We start from the raw sequence: 15,172 nt of genomic DNA, 5'->3' as shown, positions 1-15,172 counted from the left end.
ATGAGGATATTCCTAGGACCTGTCGTGTCATTGAGCTGTGAGGATTAAAAGCTCAATTTGACAGCTTGGTAGATGTCCCCTCCTCTCTGGGTGCCCAAGCGTTTATCAACGCATTTTATCTCCATAGCAACCCCCTGAGATTGGTATCCTTATCACCCTTTTCAGAAGGGGAAATTGATGCCAGGAGAGGTTCAAGTCTCTTGCCTCAAGTCACACAGCCAAGCCAAGTGAGTGGTGAACTCGAACCCAGAAAATTTCACTCCAGAGGTGAGTCCACTTTAGGAACCCAAATGCTTCCCATCTGTTATTTGACATTGTACAGTGACTGAAAGTCCAGGGCAAATATTTTGTGTGCCCTTCAAGGTAAATTTGAATCACTTGATACAGGGTATAATGTCAAGATGACTGCATGTGACCAGTGGTGGGAAGGGGCTTCCCTGGTGGCTCAGACAGTAAAGAATCTGCCCACAATGCGGGAGATCTGGATTCCATCCCTGGGTCAGGAAGATCTCCTGGAGAAAGAAATGGCAACCCATCCCCTGGGTGGGGAAGATCCCCTGGAGAAGGGAATGGCTGTCCACTCCAACATTCTTGCCTGGAGAGTTCCATGGACAGAGGAACCTGGCAGGCTACCGTCAGACACGACTGAGCAACTGAGCAGACTCAGGCTGTCACAAGGAGAATGGAACATGGGGGCAAGAATGGAGGCTGCTGGGATCCTCCACGTGGGAGACAAGGGGAGCCTAGCCGTGATGGGGCAGAGAGATGCTCGGGAGGCGCTGCCGTCAGAACCGGTGAATCGGGTGCAGGTGTCTAGCTTCCTCGTTCCTTTGTACTGAAAGTTCTGGTCCTTTCTCTGCCAATGGGTAGCTGTGCCACCTTGAGGCAAACCTTTCATCTCTTCCAGCCTCAGTCTTCACATCCACATAAGGGTTTCTCAGACCACTTATGATAGAGGAGTCAACTTCTTGAATTTAACATTTGCAAATATATGTCTCCTGGGCCTTTGCACATGTCACTCCCACCACCCGCTTCCCATCGTTCAGGTCTCTGTTGAAATGTGACTTCCATAAGAGGCCTGACCACCCTCCCCTGGTTTATTTCCTATCCTATTATAGCGAGGTTCTTCCCTATTTGTTTACTTGCTTCCTGCCTCCAACTAAAATGTAAGCCCATCAGAGCAGGAGCTTGCTTCTTCAGGGATGTATATCCCTCCACAGCACCTATGAAAATGTCTGGCACATAGTAGATGCTTAGTAAATATTTGATTGAGTGAATTAGTGAATAATGAGTGAATGTTTTCGCTGCCATGCCCCCGAATCCTTTAACCGTCCTGCTTCAAGCCCCTTCTGACCTGGGAGCATTGATCTTGGAATATGGCCTGGGTTCAAATTCTGACTCAATTACTTAAGGGCTGAGTTTATATAAATGTCTTAATCCCTCTCGCCCTCATTTTTCACTTTAACGCAAACCTCACAGAGGAAAATGCCCAGGGCAAGATAAGTGCTTTTAAACAATATTATAAATTTGCATCTATTTACTTATTTTTATTGAAGTATAGTTAACTTACAACATGGTGTTAGTTTTAGGTGTACAGCATAATGATTCAGGTTTCTGGGTTTTGGTAGGTTGTTTTTTTTTTCTTCAGATTACATTGTATTATAGATTATGACAATAGGCGCTCTTTTAAAGCTTTCTTTTCTTTTAGTCACACCCTTCCAAGTATGATCACCCTTGCCCTTCTCACCAAGTACCTCAGTACCTGCCTCGCACCAGAATCTGGAGGGCCTTGCAGGCTGCTGGGCCCTCACGCACGCAAATGTTTGCTCGCTCTAAAAGGGCAGGGGAAAAAAAACCTTCCAGGCAACGCGTCGAGAGGCCCGCGGAGCAGGCGTCAGTGAGGCGTCCGCGCCTGCGCACGCGCCGGCGCAGAAGAGCCCGGGGACGGTGGGGGGTGAAGAAGGGGCCGGCCTTTGAGCGACAGCGACGCAAGATGGCAGCCACCACGGGCTCGGGTGAGCGGGGGCGCCGGGCCCAGCCGGCCTAGGGGGCATGGGCTTGGGCCGGGGGCCGGAGACCCGCACAGGCCCCTGCTGCAGGGCCAAGGGCCTCTGCAGGGCCGCTGTCCGCTGGGCCCCGCGGCGGCGACGCGGGCGGCCTGAGCGGGGAGGAGGAGCAGGCGGTGGCCGGAAGCACGGGCGGGGGCCTGAGGGGCCTGTGGGCGGCGCGGGGAGGCCGAGGCTCCCCCGGGCGGCGTGAGGGCCCTGCGGAGAGGAAGGGCCCGGCCCTGAGGCGCTGCAGAACGGCAGGAGCGGGCGAGGGGCGAGCCCAGGGCCACTCCGGAGGAGTCGGGGCTGGCGGCTCTTTGGACGAGATCGAGGGGTCCCCTAGAGGACAAGGAGGCGCCCCCAAAGAGATGGAAGGCCTTTATTGGATGCTGGGTGTCTGAGCGGGGGGAGGAGCCTTGGGGATGTCCGTTTGGCCTTGACTTCAGAGAAGCCCCTGAGGAAGAATGAGGGAAGGAAACAGGATCCTGATGGGTGACTGATAGGATGCCCCGTTGGTTAAGGGCATGATCCGTGTAAGTTTAGGGGATTGGGTTAGCTGAGAAAATTTTTACGCCTATTAGAAAGGAGTCGTCTTGGGATGGCAGCTTTTGCGGTGGGGGACCTGGGATTAAGGGCATCTCCACAGGATACGTGAGAAGGGGAGAGGGATTTCTCAGATTCCAGAGGGATTTGGTTGGAGCAGCTGAAAGTGCAATGGCCCCATCATTACCAGGCCCCTATTTGAAAAGATAGATGTTAGGTTTTAGGAGGCGAGCTCTGAGTAGGGCGGTCGGTGGAAGCTTGAGATCCTGGGTGAAGAACAGATGAGTTGGGAGCCCTGGAGGTGTGTGTTAGGGGAAGGGTCAACTGAGGGAAGCCCCATGCAGTGAGTGAGACTGGAAATCAGGTTTCAGAGGTGTTCTTCTCAGAGGAGAAACATCTCTTTTATTTGGGTAGGGGAGGCATACCTTAGGAGTGTCTCATATGGAGACTGTCTCTTCCACTCTTTCAGGTATTGGTAACATATGGGAGTTCAGGTCAGAAGTTCCCCAGTGGCTGGATGGTCATGGGGAGAGGAATAAATGAGGTGGGAGCTAGAGAAGAAAGTCTAGATGCAAGAGGGATTGAGGGGGCTGCACTCTGGGCCAGGGGGAGTTCTTCCAGACTCTGGTAGGTAAATGGAAGCAGCATTTATTTTGCATTCCCTGCTCTGTACTCCCCTAAGGTGCTCCAGAGGATCAGGTCCTGAAGGAATCTGTTTCAGAGTGAACATTCACAGTTAGGGATCAGGGGATGGACTCAAGTGGCCTTCTGGAGGAGACAGGGTGATGATTGTTTGGGGAAGGTCCCCCAGAGGGGCCAGTGAGGCAACACAGTCAGATTCTGGAAGTGCATGATTTGGGAGTGACAGAGTGTCTCCCTTTTGGCGAGCGGGGTGTCCCCTGAGGTGTCTGGCAGTGAAAAATGAGGTGACCATGGGCGACCTCTGATGGAGGAAACGAACAGGACTACCGAGCTGGGTACTGAAGTTCTCCAGCTGTATAAGGCTGCAGCAGCACTGTTAGGAGAGGTTGGTGACCTAAAGTGAGCGGGGTGAGGGAGTCTGTCTTTCCCGCATGTGACTCCTCTAGTATCCTGAGGGGATTCTTTGTCTGGTTGCTAGAGTGGGCATGGAAGGAGTTGGACGTCGGGGGTCTGACTGAAGTCACCTACCACAAGCTGTCTTTTACACTGAAAGCCATGGGGTCTTCCTGAAGGATAGAGGAAACCGTACCTCCCTTTCTTGGATTTGGATTCAGCTGGAACAGTGCTGAGTCAATTCATTTACCAAGAGACTGCCACAGACATTCTCAGAAGAGAGGGGCTGAGTTAGGCCAGACTGCCGTGAGGCTTCTCTCAGTGGAGTAATACCCGGCCAGGTTGCTGTGGACCGGGGAGGCCGTTCACACGGCTGTGCCCGTAGCCCCTGTCCTTACGGTGGTATTGCCGCTCAGCTCCTTGGCAGTGACTGGAGATTGGCTATCTATAATCAGATTCAACAGCTACTTAATTCCAACTTCTTGAGATCCTGCCAGTTGAAGAGTGCTTCATAAATGCTGTAGTCATCAGATGAAACATGGTCAGCTGCTGCCTGGTGGCATACAAGAGCACTTGGCATGGTTTAGGTAACAGGGAGCAGGTTTTGAGATGCCCTGGAACTGGGCTTCCCAGAACTCCTTTGTGTGTTCAACAGATACTTGTTAAGAATTTACTGTGCCCCTTTATGGAGAGTGAACAAGGTGGACATAGCCCCTGTCCTCGAAGAGCTTCTAGTCTAGTCAAGGAGAAGCCCATGAAAGGAATGCATAGTAAGATTTCAGATAGCAGTAAACGCTATGAAGGAAGTTGTGTGATATGGTGCTGTCTGGAGAGGTGGTCAGGGAAGGCTTCTCCAGGAGCAGGTATTTGAACTGAAGCAGATGATGGAAGGAGCTGGCGGTGTGTGTCACAGGCTGGGGCTGGGGGACAGTGAGTGGAAAGGCCTTGTAAGAGGAATCCGCTTGGCAGATTGAAAGAACCGAAGACCTCAGTGTGCAAGGGAGGCTTGTTAAAGAGATGGGTTAGAGAGAGAGGGCTCTGGATTTTATTCAGTGTGAAAGGATGCCACTGAACAAGCACCTGGTCTGAAGTAGGCATTCAGTAAATATTTGGTGAGCGCATGAATGAGGGTCTTAAAAAGAGCGGAATGACAAGATCTGACCTCTACTCCCAGGCAGTGAGAGGAGTGTCGAGTGCTAAAGTGGGAAGCAGAAAGATCGTACTGCTACGACTTGGGGCAGACTGCTGGGTTGAACTAAAATAAGTGTACAGGGCCCTCTGCTTTCTAACCCTGAGAAGTCTTTCAGGTGTGGTGAGCGGCCCCGAGGCCTTCCTTAGGCAGCTTTAGAATAAGCTTCTTGATGAATCTGGGTCTCTGGGTCCCAGGAAACAGCTGTGACGCCTTTGAGTTCCTGTCAGGGCTGAACTTAGTTTTCTGTGGTCACTGCTTTCAGCAGTTGATGACAACACCTTTCTACCTCTTTTACTTCTGCAGCGTGTGATTTCTGCGTAGATCTTAGAGAGTGGAACTGTGAAAAACCCACCAGAATCCTCAGGATGCTCGTGTTAGAACAGGTTATTTACTCCTGCCTTGACCAAGATTGCAGGGCCTCAAAGAGTAACCCTTGGCAGCCAGGTCTTTCCTCTAACCCAGCATCCCTCAGGCTACCCTGACAGTTAGCCAAAAACGTAGTGCCAGAGGAGTAAGCCCGTTACACTTTAAACCCGCATGTGTTGGAGCGGCTCATACAGCCCTCTTACGAACATGTCACCACATGGGCGGTGGAGGTTACGGTCTTCCGTTCCGTTCAAGAGTGTTCCCCAGCAAGCTGGAGCTGGCAGATGAGAACCTGTAGTCTCTTAGCTGGTCTCCTTCCCGTGTGTCTCACTGTGTGAGCATCTTCTTCTGCTGGTTGTAGGTAGGTGCCTTTTCTACGACAGGGATTCTGCTTTCAAGACAACGTCACGTGGTGCTCAGCTGAAGACATACCAGTCTGCCCCAGTGATGGAAGGAAACGCTGTGTTGGGCCAGAACAACCTGTGGTTCCTCTTAGGGACTGCCAGGGTGTGATGGTCACGATTTTCCCCTTCACAGAACTTTAAAACCACCCTCTTCCCCCCACTAGATTCTCTTTCCCTCGCCCTCGCTCAAGTCTCGAATTCTAAAAGTCCCCAGGGAAGCACAGAGCAGCGCATTGGGTGACGGAGAGATGTTAAAACCATTACTTTTACATTGCGTATAGTGCTTTAGAGGTTTCCTCACGCTATACTTACCTGCTATATCATCTCATTTAACTCTCCACGACTCGTGTGCTCTCCAGGGGAGGTGTTGGCCCCGTGGCATTCCCGAGGGACATTGGTGGCTGGCCAAGGCGTGGTGACACTCAAGATTAGAGCCGGGGGTTTTGACTCCAGTTCCTTTCCCAGCTTACTCCAGCACCTTCGGAAGGAAATGGAAAGGTGTGGATTTGGCCGTGTGCTCTTCCTTGGTCTTGGCGTGTTTAGTCTTGGTGAGAATGGGCTTTAGTAAGAAATTAGTGCGACCTGTAGCAGGAGCTCTTCGCAGCATCCCTGACCACCTCTTATCCCGTCCTGGGCTGTGTGGTGTCTGATGAGAGCGAGGGCCACTGCTTGCCCTTGCTTACACTGCACACGCAGTAACTCGCGCTCTCTGGGCTCCGGGCTCCGTGATGTCGTGTACAGAATCTGTCAGTACTGGTCTTCAGGTACATGCAGGCCTTTCAGACTTCTTTTTAAATGGCACTTCTAGGGCTATCTATGTGCTAGATGCTATATTAAATACATCATCTTGTTTCTGACAGTAACCCTTTGAAGCAGGTATCTGTTGTGAAGATGAGGAAACTGAGGCCCAGAGAGAAGAAATGACTTGCCTGAAGCCCAGAGCCAGGGCGGGGGATCCGGGGTGCAGAACTGGGACAGCTCTGCTCCACGGCATGCACTTTGGCCACGGCAGCATTTTTCCAGCTCCCGTTGCCTGTTCTCCAGCTGGGCATCTCGAGTTCCTTCAGCCGTTGGCAGGTCTGTCGACATTCCTGCCTTGGCAGATTGGTCCCTTCACGGGTGGATAATAATAACACCAAGTAGGGTTCTTTCTTCATTGTCACTTTGACCCTGTGCAAATCCATAGGTGTAATCCCAGAATAGATGCCAAATCCTCCTGCTCTCTCTTGGCATTATTGCCACCAAGACAGTGGTTCCTACCAGAACCACCTTTCTTTCGCCTAGAAGACAGCAAAGACCTCCTGCTTACAGTCATGCCTTTTTCCAATCCATTCGCTATAGAGGAAGTAGAATGACTTCTCACAGATGAGAAAACAGAAACTGCCACTCCCAGCAGAAAGCCCTTCGTGCTGCGCTTAGAATAAAATCCGTCTCTCTTCCATGGCCCTCAAGGCCCGCGGTGGTCTTGGGCTTGCCTGCCGTGACCTCTTGTGATACAGCACCTCTGCTCCTGCCCTTCCGCTTTGGGCAGCTTGGCCTGCACGTGACTGACTGCCTGCTTCTCCGCCTTCAGGTCTCAGCTCTCCAGAAAGGCCGTCCTTCCCACCCTTTTCAGCCTGGTCTTCTCACTCATCACAGCTCTGTTCTGTTCTCTTCTAAAGTGCTGAACCTTGTCTGAAGGTTTCTCAGGGTGTTCTGTTTGTTTGGGAGTGTCTTTTCTAAGCATATTTTCTGGGCCTCTCCAGTAGGACAGGGTTCTGCCTTGCTTTTTGCTGTGTCCCTAGCACTCGTATGGTCCCTGGCAAATAGCAGACACTGAGTGTCACAGTGAACTAATCCGGGAGGACAGAGCGAAAATGCCTGTTCAACCTTTCAAAAAGGAAAGCTCTTGCCCTGATTAGTTGGTATTTACAGAGGGACTTTAGAATAGCATTAACTCTGTCCTCTCCTTCCCTAATGTCCTGAGACACTTACCACACCTTATTCTTTGTCTCCACCCCTTTCAGAGAAAATACAATCTTTGGCCTTCGTCACCCTCGCAGCAGAGAAACGTGGGGCCTTGCATTTTGTCACCAGCTGTTGTTGCATCGTCTGGACATAAGGATGATAAAAGGGGGGATGTTTCTTCCCCTAGATGCTGCTAAGTCGCTTCAGTCGTGTCCGACTCTGTGCGACCCCAGAGACGGCAGCCCACCAGGCTCCCCGATCCCTGGGATTCTCCAGGCAAGAACACTGGAGTGGGTTGCCATTTCCTTCTCCAGTGCATGAAAGTGAAAGTGAAATTGCTCAGTCGTATCCGACTCCTAGCGACCCCATGGACTGCAGCCTACCAAAGCTCCTCTGTCCATGGGATTTACCAGGCAAGAGTACTGGAGTGGGGTGCCATCGCCTTCTCCGATTCTCAAACTGGAACACATTAGAATCACCTGGAGGGCTTGTTAGGTTGCTGGGCTCTACCCTCAGTTTTTGATTGGATAATTCTGTGCTGTAGTTTAGTGTTCTTGTGTCTGGCCTGAGAATTCACACTTCTGGTGGGTTCGCAGGTGATGTGAAGGCCGCAGGTCTGGGGACCATACGTGGAGAATCATTGCTGTAGAGAAGAAGAGAAGAAATATCCCTCTCTGGACAGGCCCTGAGTAGGCACCCAGATTGACTTGCTGGTTGCTCAGAAATAAAAGTTCCCTGCCCCCTCACTTTATGTCAGGAGTGTTTAATCCAGGTGCTTCACCTTCCAGGCATCGTTATTTTCCCAGATGGTGGCACCACCAAACTCTTGGCTCAGGTCACTGTCTTCCCTGGATGGGCACCCAAGTCAGGTTCAGCTAGTAGCTTTCTTTCCAGAGAGACCTGTGAGGCGCTGCCATTTTAAATCAAGACCCAAGCCAGGCCAGGGTTTTCCAGGGTTGACCTGCTGAGGTACCTGCCACTTTGTAGCAGTGATTTTCCCAAAAAGACGTTTTAAAGGGCTTCAAAATTCTTTTTGTACCACAAATATTTTAATATGTTCTGTGTTCCACATTACTGCATTAAATGTTTTACTAGGACATGATGTAAAACCCTGTCAATTATTCATGCTTTAACCTGGTTGTCATCTTTTCTTAGTGATATCCTGCAGCTGCTGACTTTTCAGTTTATATTTAGCCAAGAGAATAACTGGCTGACTTTTAATACTGACACAGATCCAGGAAAAATCCTTCTGGAAAGAAGAATTCTGAAGTAACAGTAACAAATGCTTTCTTTTTATAAATCTTGGGTTGCTGTGTTTTTTTAGCACCTTGATAAAGTTATCTTAACATTTTCATAGTTAACCTTTGAATAGTTACAGTTTATTAAGATTAACAAGAGTCCATTTTTACATACTCTTGTAAAGGTATTGTCTCTTGAAGCTGTTTCTTCAGCTGCCTTTTAGGTGAAATTTTAGGAAATTTTAGAAATTTTAGGAATCTTAAAATTTAGGTTAATTCAGTGGATTGAGTGCCAGAGGAAGAAAATATGTTAGAGTGTTACTGAGTTTTTCTAACCTGTTAATACTTCTGGGTTTTGACATATATGGATTTAATTTTTAATATATTCACTGAGGTCTTTTGTTTAAAGTAACGTATCATGATTTTGAAACTACTCTCTCCCGTTGGGATGGGATGAAGTCCCCCTGCGACTGATACACTCACAGGGTCTGTAGGATCTCTGACAAGTATTTGGATTTTTATCCCTGGAGTAGCCCCTGAGGTTCTAGAAGAAGGGTGTGGTCAGGCCATTCAGAGCTAAATGCTCTTGCTTTGTAGAGAATATTGGTGTATTAACTTTGTAAGCAGTTTCTAAATGGTTTGAAATATCAGTAACATGCTTTCATATATATTTAATGAAGCAAAGTTCAATTTGTAATGAAGAATCCTTGACTTGTGTGGTCTGGGGGGAGAAACAGTTTTCCCTCTTTAAAAAAAAGGGGGTTCTCTAAAAGTCTTGATCACACTTCATTAAAAAATAAAACTACTTACTGAATTTTAATTACCTCAAAATAAAGAACCTTTGGTGTTTCACTTATATAGTATCAGTATTGAGTATTTTGGCCACAGCAGACCATATTAGAGGCTGTGATAGGAGAGGAAGAGGCGCTGGCTTTTCTTGAGTCAGGAAGCATTAATTGAGCACCATTGCATGCCAGGGAGCATACCAGATCCTAGGGACGCGGGGTGGAATGAGTCACAGCTCTTAGCTTGAGAAGCTGTGAGAGTGAGTCAGACAATAAAAAAGAAAGAAAATGAAATTTAAAGAAAAAGAAAAGGTACAGCGCAGTCATTGTGTGAAGGACCACTGGGTGGGGGACGGGAGGCTCTAAGAGACTGCCCAGCTCCTCGTTGAAGATTGGTGTTTTTTCTTCATATCCTCACATTCAAAATTTAACATATAACCTTCGTGGGTGATTTAAAATCCGTATTAGTCCCTTGGATGATCTTTATAATATTAGACTTCTTTTAATAGTGCTGTGAATGTTTCCCTGCCATGTTTCCAGAAATAAACCAGAGTTAGAATTTTGTGACACTGAGCATTGTTCATTCTCAAACAACATCCGTAGCTAACACCCAGCCACCCATTGATTCATTCCGCAGGCATTGGAGTACACGCTTTGGCAGAGCACTCTGACGTATTGGAAATTCAGTAGGGAACAAAACAGAAGTTTTACTCTCAGGGAATTTATGTTCTGATGGGAGACAGACAATAAACAGCTAATGAAGTGGAAACATACTGTACGTTTAAATGTCAAGTGGTAATGGTGCTGTGAAGAAAAATAAAGCGTGATGAGGGAATGGGAAGTTAGACTTCGGATGAAGAAGAAGGAGCCCGCCACCATGCCCAGCTCTGGGACAGAGAATTCTGGGGTGAGTGAGCATCAAGTGCAAAAGCAACATCAGATGGCCTGTTCAGAAAGCTTAGGGAGGCCGGTGTGGATGGAGGAGGAGGGTGAGCAGCGAGCGAAGGGAGGCAGGAAATGATGGGGAAGTCGGCGGGGCTCTGTGGGTGAGCCCAGGAGTTTGGGGCTAGTAGGAAGGGGCAGCCGGGGGAGGGTGGTGAGAGTGGGGCCGTGGCATCTAAGTTACCCTTAAAGGGCTCGCTGTGGAGAATGGTCAGTAGACAGAAAGCAGTCGGGGCTGAGGCGGCTCGCGCTGCAGTGCCTGTGGTCCGGACGGTGAAGATGGTTGTGTTGGGGATATATTGGGAAATGGGTTAAATATGGGGTATAAGGGAAAGATTTCTTACTGTAACTCCAGGGTTTCTAGTCTGGGAAATCTGTACCATACACTGAAATCGAGGGGTGGGTAGTTTTTGTTTTTTGAGGAGTGCAAGGGAGTTTTTTTGGAATTAAGTTGGAGAGGCCTGTTAGGCATCTAAATGGAGATGGCTAGCAGGCAGTTAATTAGAAATATAAATTCAGTTCAGTCGCTCAGTCCTGTCCAACTTTTTATGACCCCATCAACTGCAGCACGCCAGGCCTCCCTGTCCATCACCAACTCTTGGAGAGCACCCAAACCCATGTCCATTGAGTCGATGATGCCATCCAACCATCTCATCCTCTGTCGTCCCCTCAATCTTTCCCAGCATCAGGGTCTTTTCCATTGAGTCAGCTCTTTGCATCAGGTGGCCAAAGTATTGGAGTTTCAGCTCCAACATCAGTCCTTCCAATGAATACCCAGGACTGATCTCCTTTAGAATGGACTGGTTGCATCTCCTTGCAGTCCAGGGGACTCTCAAGAGTCTTCTCCAACACCACAGTTCAAAAGCATCAGTTCTTCAGCGCTGAGTTTTCTTCACAGTCCAACTCTCACATCCATACATAACCACTGGAAAAACCATAGCCTTGAATAGATGGACCTTTGTTGGCAAAGTAATGTCTCTGCCTTTTGATGTGCTGTCTAGGTTGGTCATAACTTTCCTTCCAAAGAAGGAATCTTAATTTCATGGCTGCAGTCACCATCTGCAGTGATTTTGGAGCCCAGAAAAATAAAGTCAGCCACTGTTTCCACCGTTTCCCCATCTATCTGCCATGAAGTGATGGGACCTGATGCCATGATCTTAGTTTTCTGAATGTTGAGCTTTAAGCCAACTTTTTCACTCTCCTCTTTCACTTTCATCAAGAGGCTCTTTAGTTCTTCTTCACTTTCTGCCATAAGGGTGGTGTCATCTGCATATCTGAGGTTATTGATATTTCTCCCGGCAGTCTTGATTCCAGCTTGTGCTTCTTCCAGCCCAGCGTTTCTCATGATGTACTCTGCATATAAGTTAAAGAAGCAGGGTGACAATATAGAGCCTTGACGTACTCCTTTTCCTATTTGGAACCAGTCTGTTGTTCCATGTCCAGTTCTAACTGTTGCTTCCTGACCTGCATACAGGTTTCTCAAGAGGTGGGTCAGGAGGTCTGGTATGCCCATCTCTTTTAGGATTTTCCACAGTTTATTGTGATCCACACAGTCAAAGGCTTTGGCATAGTCAAGAAAGCAGAAATAGATGTTTTTCTGGAGCTCTGTTCCTTTTTCCATGATCCAGCGGATGTTGGCAATTTGATCTCTGGTTCCCCTGCCTTTTCTGAAACCAGCTTGGACATCTGGAAGTTCATGGTTCATATATTGCTGAAGCCTGGCTTCGAGAATTTTGAGCATTACTTTACTAGCATGTGAGATGAGTGCAGTTGTGTGGTAGTTTGAGCATTCTTTGGCATTGCCTTTCTTTGGGATCGGAATGAACACTGACCTTTTCCAGTCCTGTGGCCACTGCTGAGTTTTCCAAATTTGCTGGCATATTGAGTGCAGCACTTTGACAGCATCATCTTTCAGGATTTGGAATAGCTCAACTGGAATTCCATCACCTCCACCAGCTTTGTTCGTAGTGATGCTTCCTAAGGCCCACTCGACCTCACAGTCCAGGATGTCTGGCTCTAGGTGAGTGATCACACCATCATGATTATCTGGGTCGTGAAGCTCTTTTTTGTAATTCTTCTGTGTATTCTCGCCCCCTCTTCTTGGAGAGTCATTAGCGCCCTTGGTTTGGGTAAGATCACTTGGGGAGTCAAGTAGACAGAAAAGGCTGCGGCCAGTGAGCTGTGCGCTGAGGCCTGGCAGCCAGCGGTGGGAGGCCAGGGCGAGCGGCTCCTCAGTGCACGAGGCTGCGGCCAGTGAGCTGTGCGCTGAGCCTGGCAGCCAGCGGTGGGAGGCCAGGGCGAGTGGCGCCTCAGTGCATGAGGCTGCGGAGAGAGCCCGAGGCTTCGGGAGGAGTCACAGGAGCAGCTGGGGGCACTCCGGATCGGGAGGTGGGGCCTGAGCGTCCATCACTGCTGGGAGCAGTTTGGGTGAGTGACTCACTAGAGAACCTTGAGTGGAGTAGGTGCAGGTCAGGTGAAAAATTGCAGACAAGGAGTCAAGACAGCTCTCTTGAGGTTTATTTGCTAAAAAACAGCAAAGAAATGAGCCAGTAGCTAGAAGAGGATATGGGATCACGTGAGGGTTTTTTATACTATGATGGTGTGCCTATGAAGGTGATTCAGTCTCTGTGCCTGGTATAACACCAGGTGCTTCATAGGCTTTAGCTCGTTGATTCTTCCTCACCTCCCGTAGAAGCCGGAGTATCAGGACCCCTGATGTGCTGAGGCTCAAGGTAACTTGCACGGTCCCTCAGCTAGATTGCTAGAAAGTGGCCGAGTGTAGACTGGAGCCTAGGGCCATGCTCTCTGCTGAGAGATTGTAGAGTTTTCTCTAAAGTTACGTTCTGATTCTTGCTTGTGGGAGGTAACTTCGCCATTACTCTGACCAGCCTTTTCAAAATAGAGTGGTCAACCAGATATCCTTACATTTGTGATTCTACTTCCATGGCTTCCATGATGGCTCAGATGGTAAAGAATCTGCCCCCATTGCAGGAGACCCAGGTTCGATCCCTGGGTCGGGAACATCCCCTGGAGTAGGAAATGGCAACCTACTCCAGTATGCTTGCCTGGAGAATTCCACGGACAGAGGAGCTTGGCAGGCCACAGTCCATGGATTCGCATAGAGTTGGACAAGACTGAGTGACTAACACTTTCATTTTTTTCACTTTCCATGGCATCGAAAGATAATTTATGTGAGTACACACATATAAGGGGCTTCCCCAATGGCTCAGAGGAAAAGAACCTGCCTTCATTGCAGGAGATGCAGGAGACACGGGCTCGATCCCTGGGTCGGGGAGACATGTAGGGAAGCATGGGTTGACTTTGTGTTTATCTTTTACAAAATAGACTGTACATACCTTTTTATTCTTTGCTCATTTTTTTTTAATTGTCAACAAATATTCATCTAAAGGCTACCATGTAAAGGCCAATTGTTTTAATATCTCCTTATAAAAATGAGAACCACCACCACAGTCATACAGATTAATCTGTGCTACCTTAAATCTTTTAACGTCCCACCCGCCTCAGCCTGTAAGTTGCTCAATAGCCTGTTCTGTTGCCAGGGTATTTGCTCCAAGCAGATGCTTCTGCCTTTATATCCTGAGATGTTCAGAGTAACACGTCCCTAACCTGGCCTCTAATCCTTCAGCACATCCTGAACATTACCTGGGAGATTGGCCTTATCTCTTGCCCTGCTCAGAGCCTTTTGCAGCTCCCCACTAATTACCTTCAGGATAAAGTCCAGTCCCTCTTAGAAACGCAGCCCCACCTCTTTAGGGTTCATCATATTCCGAGGGGTCTATGACCTTCTCAAAGGTTAAAAAAACATTGTCTTATGATTCTATTTCTCTTATATGTTTTAATAGTTTTGTTTTATTGGACTTCGTGTGTGTGTCTTGTTTCCATAGTGAGACTTCGTACTCTGATTGGGAGGCTCCTGTTTTTTATTTCTTTCATAGCCCTTGTAAGGTCTATCATAGTGTAGAATGAGTGGTAATTATTGTACTGAAAAGTGTGTGTACATATATATTACTGACAAGTTTATGGGTAGGGGAATGTTGAGAAACAGTTAAAAAGCCTCACCAACTTTCAAAATTGCGGTCCTAAAATGTGTGGATTTTGCTTGTGAACGTGGAGTGAGCTCAGTTTTAGACACATGGAACATGGAACCCTAGACGGTTCTTTACTAGATCAGTTCAGTTTAGTCGCGCAGTCGTGTCCAACTCTTTGCGACCCCATGGACTGCAGCATGCCAGGCCTCCCTGTCGATCACCAACTCCCAGAGTTTACTCAGACTCATGTCCATTGAGTCAGTGATGCCATCCAACCACCTCATCTTCTGTCATCCCCTTTTCCTCCTGCCTCTTAGAGTTCAGTGTATCAGCTAACCAGGTACTCATCAGCCACTTCTCTTTAAATATCAGAAAAAGCTAAATGAATCGCTGCATACTTGTATGTTTTTTCAGTTCCTGATTTCTGCTGGCTGTTCTTCCCCAGGCTTTTAATCAGTTTTTGAGTGAAAATAAGTTTATGGCTTAGGGAAAATTAACTAAAAAATAAAAAGTAACAGCCCTCTTAAAAAGCTGTCCACTTTGTGGACTTAAATTCTTCAAGATTTAGCTAAATAAAGGTTAACTGAGTGCATAACTGCCTGATGCCAGATTGCAGCCTTTAT

General features: G+C 48.2%; 1 protein-coding gene across 4 annotated transcripts in view; it reads left to right on the top strand.

The window, feature by feature from the left end:
• The first annotated feature begins 1,904 nt into the window (after positions 1 to 1,904).
• UBE2V1 (ubiquitin conjugating enzyme E2 V1) overlaps positions 1,905 to 15,172 on the top strand; it is a 28,008-nt gene continuing 14,740 nt past the window's right edge. Inside the window, exon 1 of one of the 4 annotated variants that reach the window (XM_019972571.2) lies at positions 1,905 to 2,015. In XM_019972571.2, the coding sequence (XP_019828130.2) occupies positions 1,994 to 2,015 (22 nt within the window). In that variant the 5' untranslated portion in view covers positions 1,905 to 1,993. Of the gene's footprint in view, positions 2,016 to 2,557; positions 2,582 to 10,215; positions 10,466 to 15,172 lie in introns of those variants that run through there. The other 3 variants (XM_070801873.1, XM_070801871.1, XM_070801872.1) reach the window with 3 other exon arrangements.

Source organism: Bos indicus, chromosome 13 (assembly GCF_029378745.1).
Source record: "Bos indicus isolate NIAB-ARS_2022 breed Sahiwal x Tharparkar chromosome 13, NIAB-ARS_B.indTharparkar_mat_pri_1.0, whole genome shotgun sequence".
Classification (NCBI taxonomy): domain Eukaryota; kingdom Metazoa; phylum Chordata; class Mammalia; order Artiodactyla; family Bovidae; genus Bos; species Bos indicus.
The sequence above is the reverse complement of the archived record's forward strand: the minus strand, read 5'-3'. Positions and strand labels throughout refer to the sequence as shown.